This window comes from Pantherophis guttatus, chromosome 2 (assembly GCF_059756535.1).
Source record: "Pantherophis guttatus breed Tessera chromosome 2, ASM5975653v1, whole genome shotgun sequence".
Classification (NCBI taxonomy): Eukaryota; Metazoa; Chordata; class Lepidosauria; order Squamata; family Colubridae; genus Pantherophis; species Pantherophis guttatus.
The window spans coordinates 69,128,771-69,151,512 of record NC_142064.1 but is presented as its reverse complement, the minus strand read 5'-3'; the positions used below and the strand labels follow the sequence as shown (position 1 = coordinate 69,151,512).

The 22,742-nt window shown below is 40.8% G+C and overlaps 1 protein-coding gene across 6 annotated transcripts in view; it reads right to left on the bottom strand.

The window, feature by feature from the left end:
• Nucleotides 1–20,286, bottom strand: part of TRPM3 (transient receptor potential cation channel subfamily M member 3) — a 319,398-nt gene extending 299,112 nt beyond the window's left edge. For 4 of the 6 annotated variants that reach the window (XR_015732244.1, XM_034410250.3, XM_034410254.3 and 1 more), the window contains exon 1: nt 19,601–19,951. Coding sequence is in view for 5 of the 6 variants with exons in the window: in XM_034410250.3 (XP_034266141.2) it covers nt 19,601–19,777 (177 nt within the window). In the remaining variant the exon portion in view is untranslated. Of the gene's footprint in view, nt 1–19,600 lie in introns of all 6 variants that reach the window. The other 2 variants (XM_087886148.1, XM_034410255.3) reach the window with 1 other exon arrangement.
• Between the last annotated feature and the right edge of the window lie 2,456 nt (nt 20,287–22,742).

The window sequence follows — 22,742 nt, the reverse complement described above, 5'->3', positions numbered from 1 at the left end:
AAGATCAATTTAAGTCAATTTATGAAAAGGTAATCAGGTAGTTATGGAAAGAAATTAAAGACTTGATATTTTTCCTGGAATTTCAAAAAGTAAAAAGATCCAAGTGGCTTTCAAGCATATGTCATGAAAGTCAATGCAAGACAGCGGGTTAAAGACATAGGCAATTAGAAGGACATAACAATGACAGAAACACATTCTTTCAACATAAAGCAAGAAAGACAAGGGAAGGTATCAGCAATAATGATTGGAAATCTATATTAGAAAAGAAAATGAGAGATCTTTTCAGGAAGTTCAGAAGAATTGCAGGAAAATTTATAGCTAAGTTAAGAATATTCAACAGTAATCATAGACAGGATCCAGCAAAGGCATTGAAATTAAGAGGATGGGAAGACTATACTGAAACATTTTTAGTAACAGAATTACAACATAAATCAACAAACATGGCTCATGACTGTTTGGCCTAAACTTTGGTATATACAGAAAGGGAATAAGATGGATCAAAGAGATTATGTGAAATTCTTTGGAAGATCTTCAAATGAAGATCTTCCAAATTTGCACCCATTCAAGGACAAGTGTGGCCTTCTCACAGTCATGTACACACTGCTTATGTCCTGTTTGGATTATTGTAATGCTCTCCACATGGGGCTAATCTTGAAAAGTATCCAGAAGCTTCAATTGGTTCAAAATACAAAGGCCCGCAAAGTTTTGCGCAAACCAAGATTTATGCATGTGTTATCTCTTTTGTGGGAGCTACATTGGTTGCTGATTTGTTTCTGGATGCAATTCAATGTGCTGGTTATCACCTTTAAAACCCTACATGGCTTGGGAACAGGTTATTTAAAGGACTGGTTTCTCCCAGTCACATTTACACAGTCCAAGAGGATGAGAAGGCAGGGCATGTTACGGGTTCCTTCGAGAAAAAGGGTCTTCTGGGTTGTGGTTCCTTCACTATGGAATATCATTCCTTCAGAGAGGAATGTCACTTTTTGTCACTTTTCTAGAAGCCCTAAAGAGGTTATTCTGTCCACGTCAGAAACAGAGCTATCAACTGGTGTGAGTATGTTTGCTGCTGCCACGGGGGGCAAGGAGATAAGGTTATATGTTGTGGGTTTTAATGTTGTAAACTACCAAAGGGTCACTAGGTATGAGTTGAGCAGCCATATAAATTTGTTAAATAAATAAATATTTTATTTGTATAAAATAAGCAAATATACAATATGGTAAAAATATCACAAATAGTAGGGGCCCAGTGACATTTTACAAAGCATATCTTTTTTCATATCCATCAAGCAAAAGTACTGAAAATCAATGTATAAGCTATCCATAAAAGATATACCTTAAAATATCACAGAATAGCTTTTTCAGAAGATAATTCTGATCTATTCCTGAATGAACTGCCCAAAATCTAGCAGCTTTTTTGAAAATAACAGGAATGCAGGCAGCATTTGTTTAGTGTTCAGTTACAATAGTGATGAAGAGCCTGGTGTTGCAGTGGACTAAACTACTGTTAAAGTAGTATTTAGCTGCCAGCTGCCTGCAATTACTGCGAGTTCAATTCTCACCAGGCTCAAGGTTGACTCAGCCTTCTATCCTTCCGAGGTAGGTAAAATGAGGACACAGTTTGTGGGGGCAATAAGCTGACTTTGTATAAAATAGAACACCGCTTGGGGGAGGCCAAAAAGCCCTACTAACCAGGTATATACAAAAGTATGAAGGCTATTGCTTAAAAGCATTGTAAGCTGCCCTGAGTCTCCGGAGAAGGGCGGCATATAAATCAAACTAATAAATAAATAATAAATAAATGAAAAAGAAATGTGACCAATCCTTGCATTTATTACCTTTGCAGCTTTGTAAAGCAAAGGAAAACTTGAAGTAAGATCATTATCATAGATGCAATTTCACTCCTCAACCATTTCACTTAGCAACTGAGTTGCTGGTTCCAACTGTAGTCGCTAAATGAGGACTCCCTGTAGCAGATTCTTCAAGCTGAAGGTACTATAGCAACTTAAGGAACTCCAGTTCACGCATAACATTTTGCAGTGAGTATTTTGGTTAGGTCTAATTTCCTACACAATAAGGGTATGCATGATCAAAGTAGTCTGTGGGTTTTTAAGATTTCATTAAAAAATCAGTGCAAGATGCTACTTAAAAGTGTTTTTTCATCCTTTTATTAAACATTTTGAAGTGAGAAGCATGAGCCATTCTGTTTTCTTAGCCTCATTTGGCAAGCAATTAATTGAATTGCATTTCATTGCAAAGTCTTCCATCTTAATTGTCAAGTAGTTTAAACTACCACATGAAAGCATTTCTCCTGTATTAAAATAACTCAAATAATGCTTATATACAACTTATAACATGATGGTAGCTTTCCAATACATTTTTTTAATGTAACCCTACCTGCTTCCTAATTTTAGAGTTAAACTTAGAGATTGCTGGCAATTTTCTTTCCTCAACAACAAAAATGTTCCAGATTGCAGTTCAGTTGGAACGCAGCCAACATATTATGGTTTATCAAGCTACAATGCATTTTCAGCTTTGCATATACCCTGTTACAGGTAATCCTCAAAGTACAACAGACCATTTAATAAACGTTCAAAATTACAACAGTCTCCACCAAAAGCTTCATATATGTATATTTATCAAAGTTATGATGGCTGCAATGGGCTTGTGGCCATACACCCTTATGTCCCACCAAGGGTCGCTGCAGTGTTGCCTCACCTCTTCCCCATTCCACCCCACTGAAATCCTGCAACGCTTGAGCCTGTCCCCCACATGTCCATCATGCCTCACTAGTACTTTCTGAAGCTCTCTGGACCTCATGTTATGGAAGGCAGGCATGTATATCCAGGCCGCATGACAATGATACAAATGCAACTAACTGCCTTTTTGTCCCACCCAAGTATGGGTTGGACAAAATGGTAGATGTCAGAGAAACTGCTTGATTTTGCTGCCTTAGAAAGATCTGCACAGTGCTGTAGAAGCTTTTGAATGGTCAGAAACTTTCTGTAGTATTGTGCAGACCTTGGTAAGGCAGCAAAACAAAGCAGTTTTCCTGCACTATGCAAAGTGACCTTAATGCAGCTGCCATTTTTTCTATTTTTCCATTTGTAAGTGGAACAAAATGGCAGCCACTTTCAGAACTGTAGCCACACAAAGAAGAAAATCATTCCAGCACCATAAAAGGCCTTGGCGTTCTTCAAAAGTAAATAAGGAGAAGGGTGTGGGAATTAGGTCTAAGCTCTGGGAGGACCTGGTGGGAGTGGGAAAAGGCCTGTTGGGACCCAGGGCGTGGGAAATGGAGCACTGGTATCTTGGAAGTGGGGGAAGTCTTGGGAGAGCCATGGCAGGCAAGCCTGCACCTCTACTAGGCCTCCAATGGCCTCCCCCATCCAGGAGGCACCCCATGTTGCACTTAATGATCTGCAGGTTCATTTTATGTTTCCAGCTGTTTTGGCAAACTATCGTCCAGTTTCCAACCTTCGCTTTCTGGCAAAGGTTGTTGAGAGTGTGGTGGCGCGACAGCTTCCGCAGTACCTGGATGAAACCGTCTATCTAGATCCGTTCCAGTCCGGCTTCAGGCCCGGGTACAGCACGGAAACGGCATTGGTCACGTTGGTCGATGATCTCTGGAGGGCTCGGGACAGGGGTTGCTCCTCTGTTCTGGTCCTATTAGACGGCTTTTGATACCATCGACCATGGTATCATGCTGCGCCGGTTAGAGGGGTTGGGAGTGGGAGGCACTGTCTTATGGTGGTTCTCCTCCTATCTCTCCGACCGGTCGCAGTCCGTGTTGGCTGGGGAGGCAGAGGTCGACCTCAAGGCACCTGGTTTGTGGGGTGCCACAAGGGTCGGTCCTCTCGCCTCTCCTGTTCAACATTTATGTGAAGCCGCTGGGCGAGATCATCCGTGGTTTTGGGGTGCAGTGCCATCTGTACGCTGATGACACCCAGCTGTACATCTCTACCCCAGACCACCCCAACAATGCCCTTGAAGTGATGTCCCGGTGCCTGGAGGCCGTGCAGGTCTGGATGGGGAGGAACAGGCTCCGACTCAAACCCTCCAAGATTGAGTGGCTGTGGTTGCCGGCATCCCGATATAGTCAGCTGGTGCCATCGCTGACTATTGGGGGCGAGACATTGGCCCCCACGGAGAGGGCGCGTAACTTGGGTGTCCTCCTGGATGCACGGCTGTCTTTAGAAGAGCATATGACGGCCGTGGCCAGGGGGGCTTTCTATCATGTTCGCCTGATACGCCAGTTGCGCCCCTTTCTAGATCGGGACTCCTTATGCACGGTCACTCATGCCCTCGTCACTTCCCGCCTGGACTACTGTAACGCTCTCTACATGGGGCTCCCCTTGAGGAGCACTCGGAGGCTCCAACTGGTGCAGAATGCAGCCGCGCGGGTACTTATGGGAGCGACATGGCGCTCCCACATGACACCTCTCCTGCGCGAGCTGCATTAGCTTCCAGTGATCTTCCGGGTGTGCTTCAAGGTATTGGTTTTCATCTTCAAAGCGCTCCATGGCTTAGGGCCCGGTTATTTACGAGACCACCTTCTGCCACCGATAACCTCCCACCGGCCAATACGCTCCCACAGAGAGGGCCTCCTCAGGGTGCTGTCGGTCAATGTCGGCTGGCGACCCCCCCGGGGAAGAGCCTTCTCTGTGGGGGCACCCGCCCTCTGGAATGAGCTACCCCCAGGAATACGACTGATCCCGGACCTCCGGACCTTCTGCCGGGCTCTGAAGACTTTTTTATTTCAGCAAGCCGGGCTGGGTTAAAAATCTTTTAATTGCTGAATTTTATGGGTAAGGGGTTTTAAATTGGGGGAAGCCAATATAAATTTAATTTTGTTTTTATAGTATTTTAATGTTTATATTGTATGTTTTTTAATTTTGGCTGTTCACCGCCCCGAGTCCTTCGGGAGAGGGGGCGGTATAAAAATTAAACAAACAAACAAACAAACAAACAAACAAACAAACAAACAAATAAATAAATAAATAAGGGAGACAAGGGATGGGTGGTGATTAATATTACCTAACGTCACATTTTACCTAACATCTGCCACAACAGGTGACCGTAATGGACAGGCTCCATTACAGTCATATCTCAAGGATAGCCTGTACACAGTAAGAGTTGTTATTCAGCCTGTCTCTAATTTTGAAAAAAAATATTATTAGATAATGTTTTACTGCCTGCAAATTAAGAATTAAATTAAATCAAAAGGGTGTGATTTAGAACTCTTTCCTTTAAAGTCCAGGCTTTTGAGCGTTGATGAAAATAACATCACTATAATTTGATATTACTGTATCAAGTAATGTATATACTGTAGCATTTAAGATTGCTTTCCCCCCATGAACATAACTCCATTTAACATACTATCTTGATACTTTACACTTTTCAATATATCAGATCATATTCAAAATAGATCAAAAAGATCATATTCAACACAAAATAAGAACTTTCCAAATCTACTACCTTGGGAACTGTTTTTGAGCGCTATATACATTTGAGGCCTGCAAATTATGAACTTTGAAAATGATTTTCATCCATGCCTTCTCTTCTATTATGCCTTCCAATAGCTTATTAATCCCCTAAAATGGCCAGAAATACAGCATAGTTACAATGAGGAGAGGAACTTTTAAAATGTAGAGCCATGCCCTCTCCCCAAGCATGGCACAACTCTTCTAAATCTATTTCAATTTTAGCATCTAACGAATTTAGCTGAATATTTTCATACACAAATTCAAATCTCTTGTCCTTTCTTAGTTATGTGTGGTACTTATTCAAAATGCATGTCCCTGAAATAAGTTACCTGTGGAAGGGGGAAGGTGTAATTTATATTTATTGTGAACACCATGATAGAAAAAAATGCTGTTGTAGGCAAGCAGATATGCAGGAGTTATGTAAAGTACCTAAAAAAGAAGAATTAGAGAGGCTAGAGCCATTGTCCTCCAGAGGAGACAAGAATGAATCCTGTAAATTTCAAGACATTAGACTTGTCCTCCTTTGTATTATGTACGTTTTCACGGTGAAGAATCCACTTTATCTATAGGCTTTCTACACAAATTAATAATCTGAAAACATCAGAATCCACAACTGATTGAAGGGCACCATGAACAAAGAAGATTCACAAGGTCTTGTAACTGATTTCCAGAGCTTCAGAAATTAATAATTGGCCAATGTTCACAGTGCACTTCAGCCAATCAGAGTCTGGGATTTTGTATCATCTGATTATAATAGGACTGAAATATGTTTTTCTACCTGTTTTGGTGGTTGAGGAAAAAGATTGTTCATCATGGCAAAAAGTGCATTAATATACAAGTTCAACAACAATAGCACAAGAATACAGCCTTGTCTTACTTTAATTTAATTACATTTAATTTTCATGTTAATATTATTATACAGTTAAAGGTCAGTGATAGCACCTTCTGTCTAAGAAGTTTTGTAATTTGCACCAAATGGGTGCAAATTACAAAACTTTTGGGTGAAAAAAGAAATCAGATTGAAAGCTGCTCCAAAATCCATGAAAGCTGTAAAAAGTGAAATCAGTTGGTTTGTAGAATCTTTCTGCGTCATTTTTTAGAATTAAAGCATGGTCAAAGGAGGTCAAATTCTCAATCAATTTGTTCCTCGATCCATATGTTCTCTTAGACCTTCTAATTTCAGAAACTTAACAGTAAGGTACTTTTCAGGAGCCTGATGATCAGTAACTAGTTGAAGAATTCAATTACCTTTTTTATAAATGGGTCGACTAGGTCACTGGGAGGTTTAGTAAAGAAGATAGTATTTTTTCTTTCGTCTCCATTCGATCATATCTGATTTTGGAGACTGATTGGACAAGTCCCTGCAGTTTTCTTGGCATGGTTTTTCAGAAGTGATTTGCCATTGCCTCCTTCCTAGGGTTGAGATAAAGTAACTGGCCCAAGGTCACCCACCTGGCTTTCTGCCAAAGGCAGGTCTAGAATTCATGATGTCCCAGTTTCTAGCCTGATGCCTTAACCACTACAATTAATTGTCTCTCTCATTTATTTTCTTTACAAACACCTATTATGTAGGTAGGGTCAACAAAGATGATATATTTCATTATTTCCCTAATTTCATCAGATCATGTAATCTTTCACTTTGCCCACATGTATAAAGGAAAGCTGAAACATTGTCCGAGACTCTTCAAAGGCATCAAATATCCAGATTGCCCTTGAATCCCTTCAAAGAGATTGAAAGACACCTTATTCAACAATCTGATTTGGAATGATTCAATGAAATCTCATTTAATTTTAATTACCTCTACAAAGCATCACACAGCCCAATTTAACAGATGTGTAACAAAACAGGGAAATCTCAAGTGCCAATTATTTATATTGGCAAACTATTTATATCATGTATACACTTTAAAATCAGAAAGGCGTATATTCATTCATATATTCATTCAGTTATCTGTTCAGCAAATCATTCATCATGATTCCCTCAAGAACATTATTCCACTTAAGATATTGCTGTTCTTTTGTCCCTTGTATATTTAGCATGATTAACCAAGCATGACAAACATCATCTTTCCTATTAACAATCCCACATTCTTTAGCCTCAACAGAAATGTATTTTGATAACAGTTCCTTGATCTCTTTTTACCTACCAACTTACATTTAAACATTTAAATTGCCATTATTTTAATTCTCTTCACGTCTCATTACATTCATCTCTTACACTGATGCTGCTCTTATAAAACTATTTTTACATGCAAATGTGTAAGCAATTTAAGAAAGGACAGCAACCAATGGCCCAGGAAAGTGAAGGAATATAGCTATCTAATCATATTTAAAAGGCCTGAGAAAACAGATGGGGCCCTCAACACATTTTGATTGTATCACAATTATGATGTGAACCACCAGACATATGTCAACAGAAAAAGGTAACACGGAGATACAAGATAAAATTCTGCCAAGATTGGAATAAAGCACTGAAAGGCTCTTCTAAGGAAAGGAAGAATTTTTTTTTATTGTTGAAAGAACAACACAACTCTCTGATGGGAAAAGTACAAAATTGAGAGAAGGGCTGTTGGTCTTATCTGATACGCTCCTTCTCGTTGAGTGGAGATAGTATCCAGGAATGGGTTGTCCTTGTCTGCTAGCCAATAAAATTGAGTCTGTGAAAAAGCTGTGAGGACACGCCTATCCCAATGGTCTCCAGCTTTTGGCGAAGGCATAAGGGACAGATCCGACATGCCATGATCAGAAGATCTTTCCCCAATGGACTGAGGGCCAGCCTGGCCTCAGGGTGGGGCTGGTTGCTATCTCCACTCAACAAGAAGGAGCATATCAGGTAAGACCAATGCCCCTTCTCCATTGCAGTGGAAATAGCATCCAGGAAGGGGACATACCAAAGCGGTCCTGTCCTCATAGATGGGCCACAGCCTGGCCTCATCCGCATGCACTCTTTGGAGGACCCGCCTACCAAAGGCAGCCTCAGCTTTGGAGGACTGGATCAGAATATCATCCCGGTAGCACTGCACCCTTACGCGGAGAGCCTATAGGTGTGCGGCCAGGGCCACAAGTAACTTTGTGAACACCCTGGGCGCTGAAGACAGACCAAATAGCAGTTGCTGTATACTGATAGTGACTGTTGTGACCTAGGCCCAAGTAGTTATTACCAGATACAATCAGTCCTAAACAAACATATTTTATTAGAACAGCTGAAAATTACTTCATTCTCAGCTTAGTCCAAATTAATTCCAAAACAAGTTCTTCAGAAAAAGTCCTTCGGCCTTATCACAAACTTTTGTCTTCTTTGGCATCCTGCCAAAGGCTTTTCTTGGCAAAGCCCCATGAAGTTCAGAAACAAGAGATGCCGACAAGAAACAAATGTAGCAATATTGCTTTCCTACAAAGAGCCCAAGAGCCTTTACTGCTCTTTTAAGCCTTATGGGAGAGGCCAATCATCTCCTGGCCTTACTTCCGAGTCATCCTTTTTGCTTTAGCTACTTTTGCCTTCTGGTAGCTCTTTGCATGCGTGCACTAGGAAGAGGATCCTCCTGTTCCTCTGCCTCTCTGCTATTCGCCTCTGGAGGCTCCAGAGTCCGTACATCACTCCCAGATGGCCCTGGCCACATCTCTGCCAGGGCCGTCTGGGCCCTCGTCTGGGCCTTCCTGACTCCAGGACTGGCCCATTGTCCTCCCCAGCCTCCTTACTGTCTAACCCTGCTGCTAGCTCTGCAGGCTACTGGTGGATCACAGCAGTGACGGCCCACATAAAAAAATCTTAGGTATTGCCTATGGCCTGGAAATATCGGGACATGAAGAAAAGCCTGTGTGCATCAGCATCAGAGAGGGCAACTTCCTGGCCTCTGTGAGGTCAATAGAGTTGAGGAAGTCGCCCTCTCTGATGCTGTTCAAGATGGATTGAAGCAAATGCATTTTGAACCATTTGTAGATGACAAGGCAGTTCAGCAGTTTCAGGTCCAGAATTGCCCTGTACCCGCCCCCCCTGAGGATTTTGAAATTACAAACAGGATGGAATAGAATCCCATCCCCTGTTGGTCCTCAGGAACCGCCTGGATCACCTGGATCTCCAACAAATATTGAATAGCAGTTTCCATGAGTCCCCGTTTGACCCTGTTCCCCGAAATGGGGCAGGGAATGAAAAACCTTGGGGATGTGGAGAGGAATTCCAAGGAGGGAATTCCTGACTGGACCGTCTCCCGAACCCATGCATCTGTAGTAGTGCTCTCCCATTGTCTGGCAAACATGGCCAGGCATCCTCCAATAGGAGAGTCAGTGAAGAAATTACTTCTGGCGCCTGAAAGAAAGGCTCCCTTCCCCTCAAAAGGGCTGTTTAGGAGGGAACTGCTTATACCTTCCTGCCCTGTCCTGCTGCTGGTCCTGCCTTTGCCCAAAGGGGCGCTGTGGTCTCTGCTGCCCAAACCTATCCGGCCGTATAAAGGACTGGTGGCGGAAATAAGGCTGTGGGAGGAAATTGCCCGCCGGGAAGGGGAAGGGAGGACCTTAAGTTTGTCCCACAATTCAACCAGTATCGGATCCAAGGAATCTCCAAATAACCACTTCCCCGAGAATGTGGCGGAGGCCAATCTCCATTTACGTTTGGCATCCGCCTGCCACAGGAGTTGCCTGAAAGCCACTGTAGAGCGATGGCCTTAGACATGAAACGTGGCTTATTTATGTCTTGATGAGACCCTACATCTGCCAGTGGATGTCTGTCCTGCAGTTGTCACAATCAAATTAAGGGTGCCCTATTAAAAAAGGAAGCCGCTGTGGATGCTTTCATAGCCCAAGCAGCGGCTTGGTGGGCCTTCCTGAGGGACTGTTCTGCCTGTCTGTCCTTGGGCTGGAGACTATCCTCAGGTGAATCAGCCATTATAGATGGCACGGCCAACACTGCCACCGGGACATCCACCACAGGCACCTGCAGTGCTTTGGACAAATCTGGGCCCATGTTGTAGAACTGTTTGTCCAGGGTGCTGAGATTTGCTCCCGCCCCAGGAGAGGCCCACTGCCTCTGCATCACGTGTAAAAATAATCTGGGCAAAGGTACCACCTTGGCCTCTGCTGTCAGTTCCAAAAACAATGAGCCCACAGGCGCCGATATGCTTGGTGGTGGCTCCTGAGATGGCAAGTGGCCATCTAGGTGAGCCCTTTTTCTGGCCTTGTACAGTAAAGATTTGAACAAGGCTGGCCAGAAAAGGCCAGCGAAGGCCGGTCTAACTCCCTGGGCATCTCTTCCTCAGAAGGTTGATTGGAGGAAGCAGGGGAATATGGCTCTTGCAATAGTAAGAATTCCCCCAAAGCTTGGGGCCCTAGAGGGAGATCCAAAGGCAAGGAATGGTCAGATCTGACAGAAGCAGCTCTCTGGCTTTGCTGTAAGATGATTGTTATTCCTTGCTTTATAGCCTCTGATATCAAGGCTTCCATGCCAGAAGGAAATTGGAATGCCTGAGGCTCCCCTGAGCGGTTTCCCGCTGAAGTCGGGGTAAAGCTTGCCTCAATAGATGAAACCCTGTGTCTTGAAGGTTGTTGCCAGGCAGATAAGGCAGAGAAAGGGTCTGGACATGAGCCAATTTTTGACTCACTGTTGCTGGGCAAATTGCAATCAGCCTGCAAATGTTACTCTCCAGGGCCATCTGGGGATAGAGCCTGTGGAGGTTGGCTGTCACAGGCCTCAGGCTGTCCCAACGGTTGCCCTGCATTTTGGTGGGAAACGGCCTGACTGCAGGCTTGAGGCTCTCTCCTGTGGTCAGCAGCCTTTAAAGCTTTGGCTACCTCTCTTCTCAATGGCTTTCTGGCACCTGGTAGCCTCTCACTCTGCAGCCTTGGAGGTGCAAGCCAAGGTCTTGGAGCTCTTGAGCTTTGCCATTGCCTTTAGGCTTGCGGGCCTTGATCCCAAGGCCCCCACAGCATTTCTGCCTTTCCTAGCCCTGCCCAGGCTTCTGCTTGTCAAAGCGGCTTCTCTGCTTAAGCGGCAGCTGCGGCTTCCATTTTGAATTTCCCGCCATGCAGATACGCCGCAAGGACTCTGCTGTGAAGGAAACAGCGACAGGCAACAGCAAAGAATATGCCCGACAATCAGGCAGGGACTCTATCCTCGGGACTCTGTCCGGGGGGGGGGGGGGTTGCTGTCAAACGACAGTCCAAGGCTTACCAGTCCATCAGCCGCCCTCTGTAAGCTCTCGCCACTGCGAAGTGCAGGAGCGCTGTCTGCTCCGCGACTGCCCCGGCCAGCTCTGCGAGCAATGCTCGACTGGCTGCCTTGTCAGGAACACCTCTTGGTGATCTGACTGCTGCAGAGCGGTCAGTGGGCTTGAGCTAAAAGCTCTTCATGCTGGAATCAATTGGTGGTACAGCTGTCAAATTCAAAGGAGCTGACACGTTGGAGGTATAGCTGTCCAAGAAGTGGAATGGTATCCGGGAATAGGTTGCCCTAGTTAAAAGCACGTCTGTCTTTAGCTAGGACTGAGGCAAAAGCTGGAGACCGTTGGGGTAGGCGTGTCCTCACAGCTTTAACAGACTCAGTCCTATTGTCAGTTCATATTGAAAAATAATTATTAAAATCCTATCAAATAATCATGAGAAGTAGTAGCAATCAGTATGCCAATTGCAATTTTTAACATAGTATATATCAATAAATATAATCCATTGAAATGAAATCTCTTGCAGGGTCCTCTACGATTTTTAAAAATAGGAATGGGTCCTGAGAGAAAAAAGTTTACGAAATACTAGATTCAAATTAACACAGGGAGAGAATTGAGTTGAGTTGTACGCAGTATTCTAGGCCAGAAATCTCTAAAGTTAAATATACCCACTATAAATGATGTGAATTAAGACAATAACCTAAGATGGAGGAAGAAAATATTATAATATTTATTCATATTTATGTCATTCTTTATCTCACCATTTTAAATTTTAATTTCTGTTTTTTGATGATATGTTTTATAATGTAGATAATATATTGTAAAGTGGTATCTGTATGTATATATAATATGTATGTATATTAGTGTATGTGTGTGGTATGGATGGATGGAGGTAAAGATATATAGAGTATATATATATATATATATATATATCAATTCCTATCTAATAGATTTCAAATGAAGATTTTTGTAAGGAAATTGTGTTAACTGTTTTAAAATTATGACACAGTGGTTAGAATGTAGTACTGCAAACTACTTCTGCTGACTGCTGGCTGACTGCATTTTGGCAGTTCGAGTCTCACCGGTTCAAGGTTGATTCAGCCTTCCATCCTTCCGAGGTTGGTAAAATGAGGACCCAGATTGTTGGGGGCAATATGCTGACTTTGTAAACTGCTTAGAGAGGGCTATAAAGCACTGTGAAGCAGTATATAAATCTAAGTGCTACTGCTATTATTGTTAAGAAATATACAATTTTTGAAAAACATGAAAAATATCATAATAGCCCAAATAATTTCCATATAGCATATATCTAGTCCCTGGATTTCACCAGTGTGACCTTTTAATTGCCCTTTAATAGAATCAGGATGGAAGAAAATTACTTTGTAAAATCCAGACTACCTACTGTAGTGTAATATTTGGATTTAGATATAATATTATTCACTAACGGGATATTTGGCAACAGGAGCATAAGGCTATCTTGCAAACTAATACCAATTAATAGTGGTACCAAATGTACAGATTGTAAGGGATCTGGAAATTGCTCATAATTAAATGAAGGAGACAGTAGCACTAATTTATTGTTCACAACACATTCAAGACACTATTCATCAAGGAAAAGTATTGCTAAAACTTCCTGAGTCACTACTTAAGAATCTTCCAACGTGTGATGGAACAAGGCTACCTTAGCAGCTTCTTAGAAAGTGTTGGAAACAAACGAAAGGAATATTTTGTAAAGAGAGTATTTTAAAACTTATTAGAGACAAGAGGCCCATACAGCTGATTTTTCTTTAGCGTTATCTGCAGTTTTTTAATCCTTTTTGGTACTGAAGTTGTAGATCAAAGAAGAGTTAAAAAGATTTTTAAGAAAGATGATCATAGTAGTGAGGAGCAGAGGAGATATAGCAGGAGGCAGGCAATTCTCAGGAAAGAGGGTTAGGGCACAGAAGACCAATCATTACTACATCGTTATCCTGAGGTATATTATCAGGTGTTTTAAACTCTGGTCTCTGGCTGCTGCTCATTACACCAGCTCTACCTATAATAATTTTTTCCTCATCCCCTATCAACAATAGGGTCCACATGGATTGGTGGAGTTTCCCCGCCGCCCTCTAAATGTGTCCATCTGGATTTCAGATCTGATATCATTGTGAGCTCAGGAGGAAGGTGTAATGTAACTATTGATATGCAGGACACTTTGCTGGCAACCAGAGGCACTGTTGCACAGATAACTAGATATGAAACCTTGCTGCGGAAGTCTGATGCCAGGGACAAATGGTTTCTGTCCACCCAGTATGATCAGTCAGAACTGATGCACTTAAGATCCATTCAAAGCTATTTATTAGGATTTAGGAAGCATGCATTCTCTATCTTACCACCTGCCTTCTGGAATTATATTCTGCACAGAACTCCAACTAACTTCCATCCTAATAATGTTTTGGAGTTTGTTTTTCAAGATCTCCAGGCAGCATACGAAGTCTTATTTTGTTTTGTTATATGGGATATTCTCCAGTCCCTTTGTATTGTTTTTCTGTTTTAAATTATAAGCTGACCAGAGTCATTTTGGAGTTGGGCAGATTCCAAATCAAATCAAACCAAATCTTCACAATAAGATTCCATTTTGGTTTATTATGTATAATTAGCTCTTATCCCTTTAGTTCAGCCATTATTTGAAATACTGAGGGGAAAATTTGAAGAATCCATTAGTCTTGTTTTTGTTGGTTTGTTGTTTTTTAATAGGCAAACATAGCTGAAGAAATGGACGAATTTGTTCAGAATGAATATGTTCATTCCATTTCTCTGAACTTGAATGCCATTCAAAAATATGCCATGCATTAAAAGAAATCTATTGGGATGAATAATTGTAGAAAGGAAAACAGAAAAAGAGGATAGAGATAAGAAGGAAAGGGGGTTGAGATAAGAAGGAAAGTTGATGAAGTTTGTTTATGAAAAAGTATTTTAAATCTTCTACAATTAATAGTAAATTCAAGGTTCAGAGTTAAAATATCTATACCAAATATTAAGCAATTTTGAAGTAATAGGAAGAAAGCAAATGTAAGAAAGTATCACACAACCCAATTTCAGTCATAGAAAAATGACAATCCTAATTAGATGTGAAATACTAAGCCATTTATTTCACTGTCATTCACTGCTAGTTTTTATTTTACAGTCAATTTAACATGTCTGTTTTTTAAAATCACTGATCACCTGAATTATAACAGGATTTATAAGCAAACAGATTTGCAATTTCTAAGTAAATTAACACCATGAAAAGAACTAGGAAGAATGAATATGTTACAGTTCATATTCATGTACTACAACATTGACCACTGCAAAATGGTAATATACATGACAAATTCCAGCATCTAATACTGTTGAATGTAGACTAAACAAGTACTTAATAAAATTATATTTGCCTCCACTATGATCTTATTTCATATTGTTACTAATTTCATAAGATCAAACCTTGAATCCTGTTTTATTCTATGAATTCTTTTGTAATGCAAGACACAGTGAGTGGTTATCATTGTTCTAAGCCAGTCTAAAACATTACTTTCAAATGTTTTCAACCTGAAGTTGATTGCATTTATTAGTCAACTTCTCAAATATTAAGCCTAACAGGTCCGGGCATATATGGTTGCTCACGAAGGCTTTTTTGTCACTGTCTTTCTCTTACTATTTCTTAGATAATCATAGTTGGAGATATCAGTGATAGAGATAGAGCCTTAGGTTTCTATAGAAAGTAAAGAAGAAGGCCTTGAGGGAGATATGCAGAAGCTGTAGCCAAGGCAAAACTGGCTAAAGCATTTTTAAGTCCAGAACATCCAGATAACATTCCAAAGCAGCTCAGAAATCTCCCTAATTCATTGATGTATGAAAAGGTGGAGGTATAGTAAAATTGAATTTGAAAGTTTGTTATTATAGCCAAACTCAGTAATAGTAGATTTAGCCTTCTTGAGGAATTGATTTCCTAGAGTCCCTAGACTGATCTACCTGATCGCTTGAGACCTAATATCCATCCCCAGATACATCTATAACATAATCATAGCAATCATAGCAAAAATATCGAGTCATCATGCAGTGTTTTATAGAACCCTGTGAATTTTTCCAGTGATCCCTCCAAAAACATCATTAAATTTGATACTGTACAATAATTAATTTGCACAAAAACAAATATCGGTTCATGTCCTTAAGTTTCTACTTAAATCAAGCACTGCAAATAGTCTTTTTTTTTAATTGGTGGAAAGACTGATAAGTTCTAAAAGTGCCTTAATGCAAACAAAGTGACAGTTTGATTTTTTCAAACAAATTTGTAAACAAATTTCAATGTGATTTCACACCAAGACTACTCCTTTCCTCAAACCCAGTTTGGGAGGTGCTAAAACGTGATCTAGGAAAAGAAGTAAGAGTGGTCCTGTCCCATAAGCATAATACATATGAAAGCACAATCAACAGAGTTTAGGAAGGGTTTAAGGTTAAACAGGATTACTTTTTAGTCCTTTACCCAGAGTCCAAGTGAGCTTTATATTATAATTCTAACTGTGAAAAAATCACTAATTTTATACAACATCTCTAAATGAAATGTCAGGAAATTTTTCTGGATTTCTTTTGTAGCAATTACACCTAGGATTTCAGCCTTAACTTTACAGATTAAGAAATTGAGAAGGGGTGATTTTTAATTTACTGCTACTGATGAAACCACAGCAACTCTAACACTTGAACTGCAAAAGGAAAATGTAAACCCCAATAGATACTATTTAAAATCAGTCTTGGCATTCTTAAATGCTTGAAATTTCTTAGTAAACAGTCAGTATATGGATATTGATACCATTACTGTACCATAACAGTTACACGTAGCAGTGATGCAGAAGCAAGAATCAGTAACAACAGAACATCAAATTACATACAATAGAGATCTATGATACATTCTTCTGATTCTTTAAATGATTGGAAAACAACACAAAGCAAGCAGTGTTAACTTCACCAAAACAATGCTGGATCATGCCAATTTCCCTATGATCCCAAATCACACAGACATTAAATTTCCTAGAATTACATAATATTGGAAGGAAATCTGTAATCCAGTTGTGCTTTTCCATCTAACCACTCACCTTATGTATAGGATACTAACTGAAATTCTTCTGTAGAATTTATTTCTGCCCTCTGACAGGCCAAGGCACCTCTGAGTGCTCATCAATGCAATAGATGTGATAATTATTTTGTACTTTCAAAGCTGAGAGAGAGAGAGAGAGCAATTATTTCCGTTGTCACTGAATACTCAATGTAATTTGACACCAGTAACATCCAACACTGACTTGGCATTCAGTCCACAACTTCCATCTGGGACTCTCTTTGAACTATAAATCTCTTGGTCTGAGGAACTGACCTAATTTTTGGACTTTTTGTCTCTTCCTGATTTGTAACATCCTGCTCAGTCCTGGAGAAATGAAATAACTGCACACTTTTATGCCACTTTTATCCTTATAAACTCTTGTCTAGATAGAGATTTTGGATTTTTCCCTCAGAGTAAAATAATAATCCTTCAATTATTGCTTCTTATTCTCCATGAAGGAACCATGCCACATTAGTCTTTACTCAGAAACAAATAGTTTGAACCCATTTCTGTAAATTTCTTTCAACTATCTTGTTTATCAGGAGGACTAGATAATTATTCATTTTAAAAAGTTCAGATATTTTTATTTTCTTTAAACTACCACCATCTAGATTAGGAACCATATACCCAGCTTAAAATCTTTATAGTAAAATGTTTTTACATAGATCAGCTCCATCTACACTTTTTCTAGCTTAAGATCTAGAACTTTTATCATAATCAGGGACATTTCAAAACATGAGAGAGGTTTTTGAACTAAACTAATAAAACTATTCTTCTGAAAGCAAAACAATTATTAAAACATAATTGTTTGCAATTTTTCAGGAAAAAAAGTTTCTGAGATAGAACAAAAGATATAAAATAATGTTTCAAATGACAACTATGGCATCTATATTGAATATATGGGAACTGAATTATGGCTTATTATACAAATGAGGCAACATCATAATCAATCAAAGAACTCTTTATTTTTCTAAATGATTTTCTAATTCTTGTCAAAACATATCCTACTTCAAATTCTACTTTTTTAAAAAGCATCTTGAAATAGTGTCACTTGAAAATATATTATATGCACATTTGTTCTCCACACATCTTTTTGTTGACATCTTAATAGTTAATTGCCTGTCAATTATTTGTATAGGGCTTTCCTTCCAATTCAGACACATAACAGGAATTAGTTTTTGCATAGTTAGTATCCCTTCATTTACAGGCTGTATATAGTGTATTAGAATTATTATTTCAAGGGCTATTGAAATACTGATTTTTATGATGCCATTTATACTGCTTTATTTGACAAGTAGGTTTACAACTAAATACTTATTTACCACTAGCCAAAATAATGATACCTTACCATCTGCTTATATCAGAACCAAATTGTCTCTCCAGATTTTGGTTGTCATGGCATCCATTTCATATCAAGTCCCCCTCCTCAGCTTTCTATATTCTGATTCCTATCTAGCTCAACCTGTTGCTGTTTTACCTGGTGCTTTCAAAATCTAACACACATCTTCAGACAAATCCAAACATATAATTTATAGAAAAACTAGAAAACTATTAAGGAAAGATCTTTAACTATTTAAAATAATATTCTAAATAAAATTAATGAATTTTGCAAAGCTACTAATCAACTGACATTGCTACCCTTCCATTTGAAACTTCATGTGTTTATGCTCAACCTAAGATTTATATAGTCCTCATCTTCACAGTTGAGCCATTTTAACTAATTGTTGCATGGATTATGAGCCTCATTATCTCAAAATGGTCTAATAAATTATCTATTATTCTCCAACAATGGATACAGAATTGAAAAAAATACTAATCATCCCTTCCTACAAATGCATTAGAAAGCCAACAGTAAATTGCAGACAGAATAATTACATCATTTACCAAGAAACAGAAAAATTAACAGCAGTTCAGAAAGTAATCACCCAGTTGCTCAGTTAAAGCAATTTTAATATTGTATTCAACTATCTATACACCGGGAGACCTATTCAATGAATGAAGTAATGAGATATATAGCAAGGTTGGGCAAGATAAGTAGGTCTTAGTAACAGGTGGATTTCACTGCTCTGCACTGTGCTCAGATTTAGCATTAAGGACATCTCTCCACAAGCTTTCCTCCTGTTTTATAAGCTCCAAAGAATGATCAGCATTTGTTATGTTCCCAGCACGTGCAACGTTCATTATCACCCAGATAGTATTGCAGTCAACAAAAGAGGGAAGTTTACACCGGAGAGAAATGTGTGGTAATGGCATAATGGATGGCAGACAATGAAGACAATCCCTTTATCATTTAAAGAAGACAACACCAGATCTCGAGGAAAAAAAGAACGGCGTTATATTCAGTTAACCATTCACTCGAGCTGGCGCTTGTGATGTAAGAAGAACCCTATGGAAAAGAGGGTTCGAGAAATGATCCTGCTTTTATACGCTGTAAACTACTTATATTTGGGGAGGGGGGGAGGAGTCCCTCCACAGAAACCCGAACATGAGCCCCGGTTTCTTAGGGTTCCCCTCAGCCTCGGCACCGCAGGAGGGGAAAAACAAACCACCGCCGAGGGCGACCCATTCACCCGAGAGAGCGCGCGCAGCCTACGGTTAAACCAACACACGCCTCGCGCTTTGATCTGGCGAAGAGCAACAGCCCCAACTCCATTCCACGCCCCGTCAGAATCGGGTCCAATTTCTCTCAGAAGAGAAAGTGACCGACCTAGATGACCGCTCGAAGCCGGTCCACGAGAGACCCGGCCGGGGTAGGTCGGCTGAGAGAAAGGCGTCCTAAGGCACGAGAAGTTGAGGCGCGCCACACAAAAAGGGCGCCAAAGTGAACCAGACCAAAGCAGCCGGCGGCTTACCGGAGGCTGTTGCGAAGCCAACCCAGAGCGTTTGGTGGAGCCCTGCCTGGAACTTAACCTCTTCCACGACTCCGCGAACCTCCCTCGACTGGCGCTCCGACTCCTCCGCCTGCCAAGTTCTTCCTTGTCGGAGCAGCCTTTCTCCGCCTGGCTGGGACTCCGCCACTTCTTCCCCATCTCCGTGGCAGACGGAGCCCGCGAGACATTAAGTTGAGGCTTTTCCTGAGGAAAAAGCGCCCCGCGTCTGACTGAGGGCGAGAGCGGGCGTCAGGCGTTACCTCAGAGCGCTTCTTTCTCCTCTCCCTTTCATCGGCGCGCCAGGCAGCCGGCTGGCGCGCGCGCGCTCTTGGTGTTGCCGGCACGCCCGCTCCCCCGTGGGGGCTGCGGCTGCGGAGCTTCCCCTCGCTCTGGGTTCGGAGCCTCGGCGGACTCTTAGGAAGAGCTCCCGCGTCGCCCTTTTCCTCGACGCCGGTGGTCGAGGCACCCCACTGGTGGCTTTTAAAAGTCCCGTTGCCAAGATACCTGGGCAAGGAGGATGCCTCTTCTTCCTTTTTTTTTTTTTTTTTTTTTTGCCCTCCGGATATTTTCCCTTCAGGTGTGCCGAACGGCAGATGCAACAAACAGCACAGCAACAAACAAGCACACCTTGCCGCTCCTTCCCTCCCCGGGAGGAAATTGCTGTCTCCACAGCTCCAAAAGCGGCGCATGACACTTACAAGACAGCCCATCAGGGACCGCCAGAGACTAGACGCGACGTGTCCTTTTGACACTTTCCCCAAGAGGAGACCCGGACAAGGGATTAGCATTCCCCGTCCCACAAACTTGTTTCTCTACAAACCGGGGCTGCACCTCAAAACTCTAGATATTGGGTGTAATTCAATATCTAGGGCAGTCTCGTCTCTCCTTAACTCAAGTTTGTTGCACACATCAAGTAGCAGCGTTTGGATATCTAAGGGGCTGCCACACACAAAAAAAGAGAGGATTGATCTATTCTCCAAAGTATCTGAAGGCAGAACAAGAAGCAATGGATGGAAACTAATCAAGAAGAGAACCAGCCTAGAAATAAGAAATTTCTGACAGAACAATTGATCAGTGGACGAACTGCCTTCAGAAGTTGTGGGTGCTCCATCACTGGAGGTTTTTAAGAAGAGATTGAACAATCATTTATCTGAAATGGTATCAGGTCTCCTGCTTCACCAGATGGTTGGACTAGAAGACCTCCAAGATCCCTTCCAACACTTATTCTGTATCTATCCCCCAACACACTCTGCCTAAGTAACATACAGAGCCTTTATGGAGTTTTTACCTTCTAGTTGGTGTTTGTGGATGCACTTTGCTAGTCTTCTGCCTACCTGTCCTACATAATGGCTGCCACAGTCCTTAATTCTGTACACTGTAGATGAGTTTTGTTTTTTTTATTTTGGGCTATTGGGTTTTTTGGTTGCTTAAGCTTGGTTTGTGTGCTACAGTGTGCAACAGTGATACCATGTGGTTGTGGTAGTCTGTTGGCTGTTTCAGAGATATTTTGGTAGATGATAGTATTATCCTTTTCATAGTCTGTGCTAGTTGTGCTATAATGGGAGACTCCAGTAAAATAAAAAGGTTGCCATTCCACTGGAGTAGAAAAAGTAGCAGGGAGAGAGGTCTTTCAAATTGTCAATACATTCACAAAGTGAGAAAAAAAACTTTCTAATGCAACAATAAAAATCATTAGCATAAATAGCTTAAATGACTTTAAAAGATGAGAAATGAATGAAAAATTAGTCTCTAACTTCTCTAATTCAGTAAACTGTGGCTCAGTTAATGTCAATTTAACAAGTTGTATGAACAGAGCCAGTATGCCTTTAAATATGAATTGGTTGGAGACCACAGGGGAGGATGGGCCATCTTCCATGTCCGTGGAAGATGACTAGAGGTATCTGGAAGGCCTTTTATCAAAACCAGGGTGCTTTATTATGGGAAATTCTATGTTAAATAACAAAGTCCCCTTAAGGTCATGTTCATATGATTCAACAAATTGAATCTGGCACTACTCCAGCATCAAATACATGAAAAAACTCAGAATTAAGTTTCTGATTAACACAGAAGGAGTCATCTCATTGTGTATTCCAGATACCATATTTCCTTAAAGCTATTTACTTATCTATCTGTCTTGAACAGAATCAGAACCATTAAGAAGGGTGGAGAGAGTGAAAAGAAAAGACAAAACCATTACAGAGGCCCCATTTTTCAGGTCCTCCTTTTTTGTGCTGGATACCAGAACCTTTGGTCAATCATCTCTTGATATCAGACAATATTGGGATGCCATGGCTAATATGAGACATCCCGCAACAAAGCTTGGGTACAGGTAAAAGGGGTGAATCATATAAGACTTTAACCTAACTGAATGATTAATCTGATCACTGTAGAACTTTTTCTCCCTTAAACAAAAAACAGGATCTGCTGTTTGCAAAAGTAATTGGAATGCCTGATGAGATGACTGTTTTGATTTTAATGGGATTGTCCTTGGTTGTCTCATTCATCTGGCATCAAACAATTGGTTAAGTTAATGATGAGTTGTGCCAGAGTCAGTTTGTCATCTCATGTAAACAAGCTGTAATTCTGCCCCTGAAAAGCCTGAAATGGATGGCAGCAGGTCCCTATCATGTCTTCTCTGCTTATAGGATCGTCTTCTGTCTGGCTAATCATAGCCTTGCTAACAGTTCTAAAAGGACATGTCTTCATGACATCAGCTTTGTGATAGCCCTGTCTGCCCCAGGGGAAGTCTAAAGTCATCCTTAGCTGTTTCAGTTTTAAAGTACTGATTTTCCCTTTCTTATGACACAAGGCCACATCTTTGACATTATACTGATGATGTACCTGATGATGTGGTCAAGGGCTGGTTTCTAGATAGAAACCAGCCCTATCTAGCTTTTTGGTTATTGTAAGTTGTTGCAGAGACATTCCCTCATCTTTGGTTGCTGATAACTGCCATCCATAGCTATTTTGGTTTGGACTGCTACAAGGACCAGATACTTGAAAAAGAAAAAAAGAAAAAGAAGAAAAAGAAGAAATGAAATGTCAAAAAGAAAAAAGAAAAAAATGAAATAAAGAAATAAAAGAAGAAAAGAAAAGAAAATATGAAATATGAAAACATTTTTTT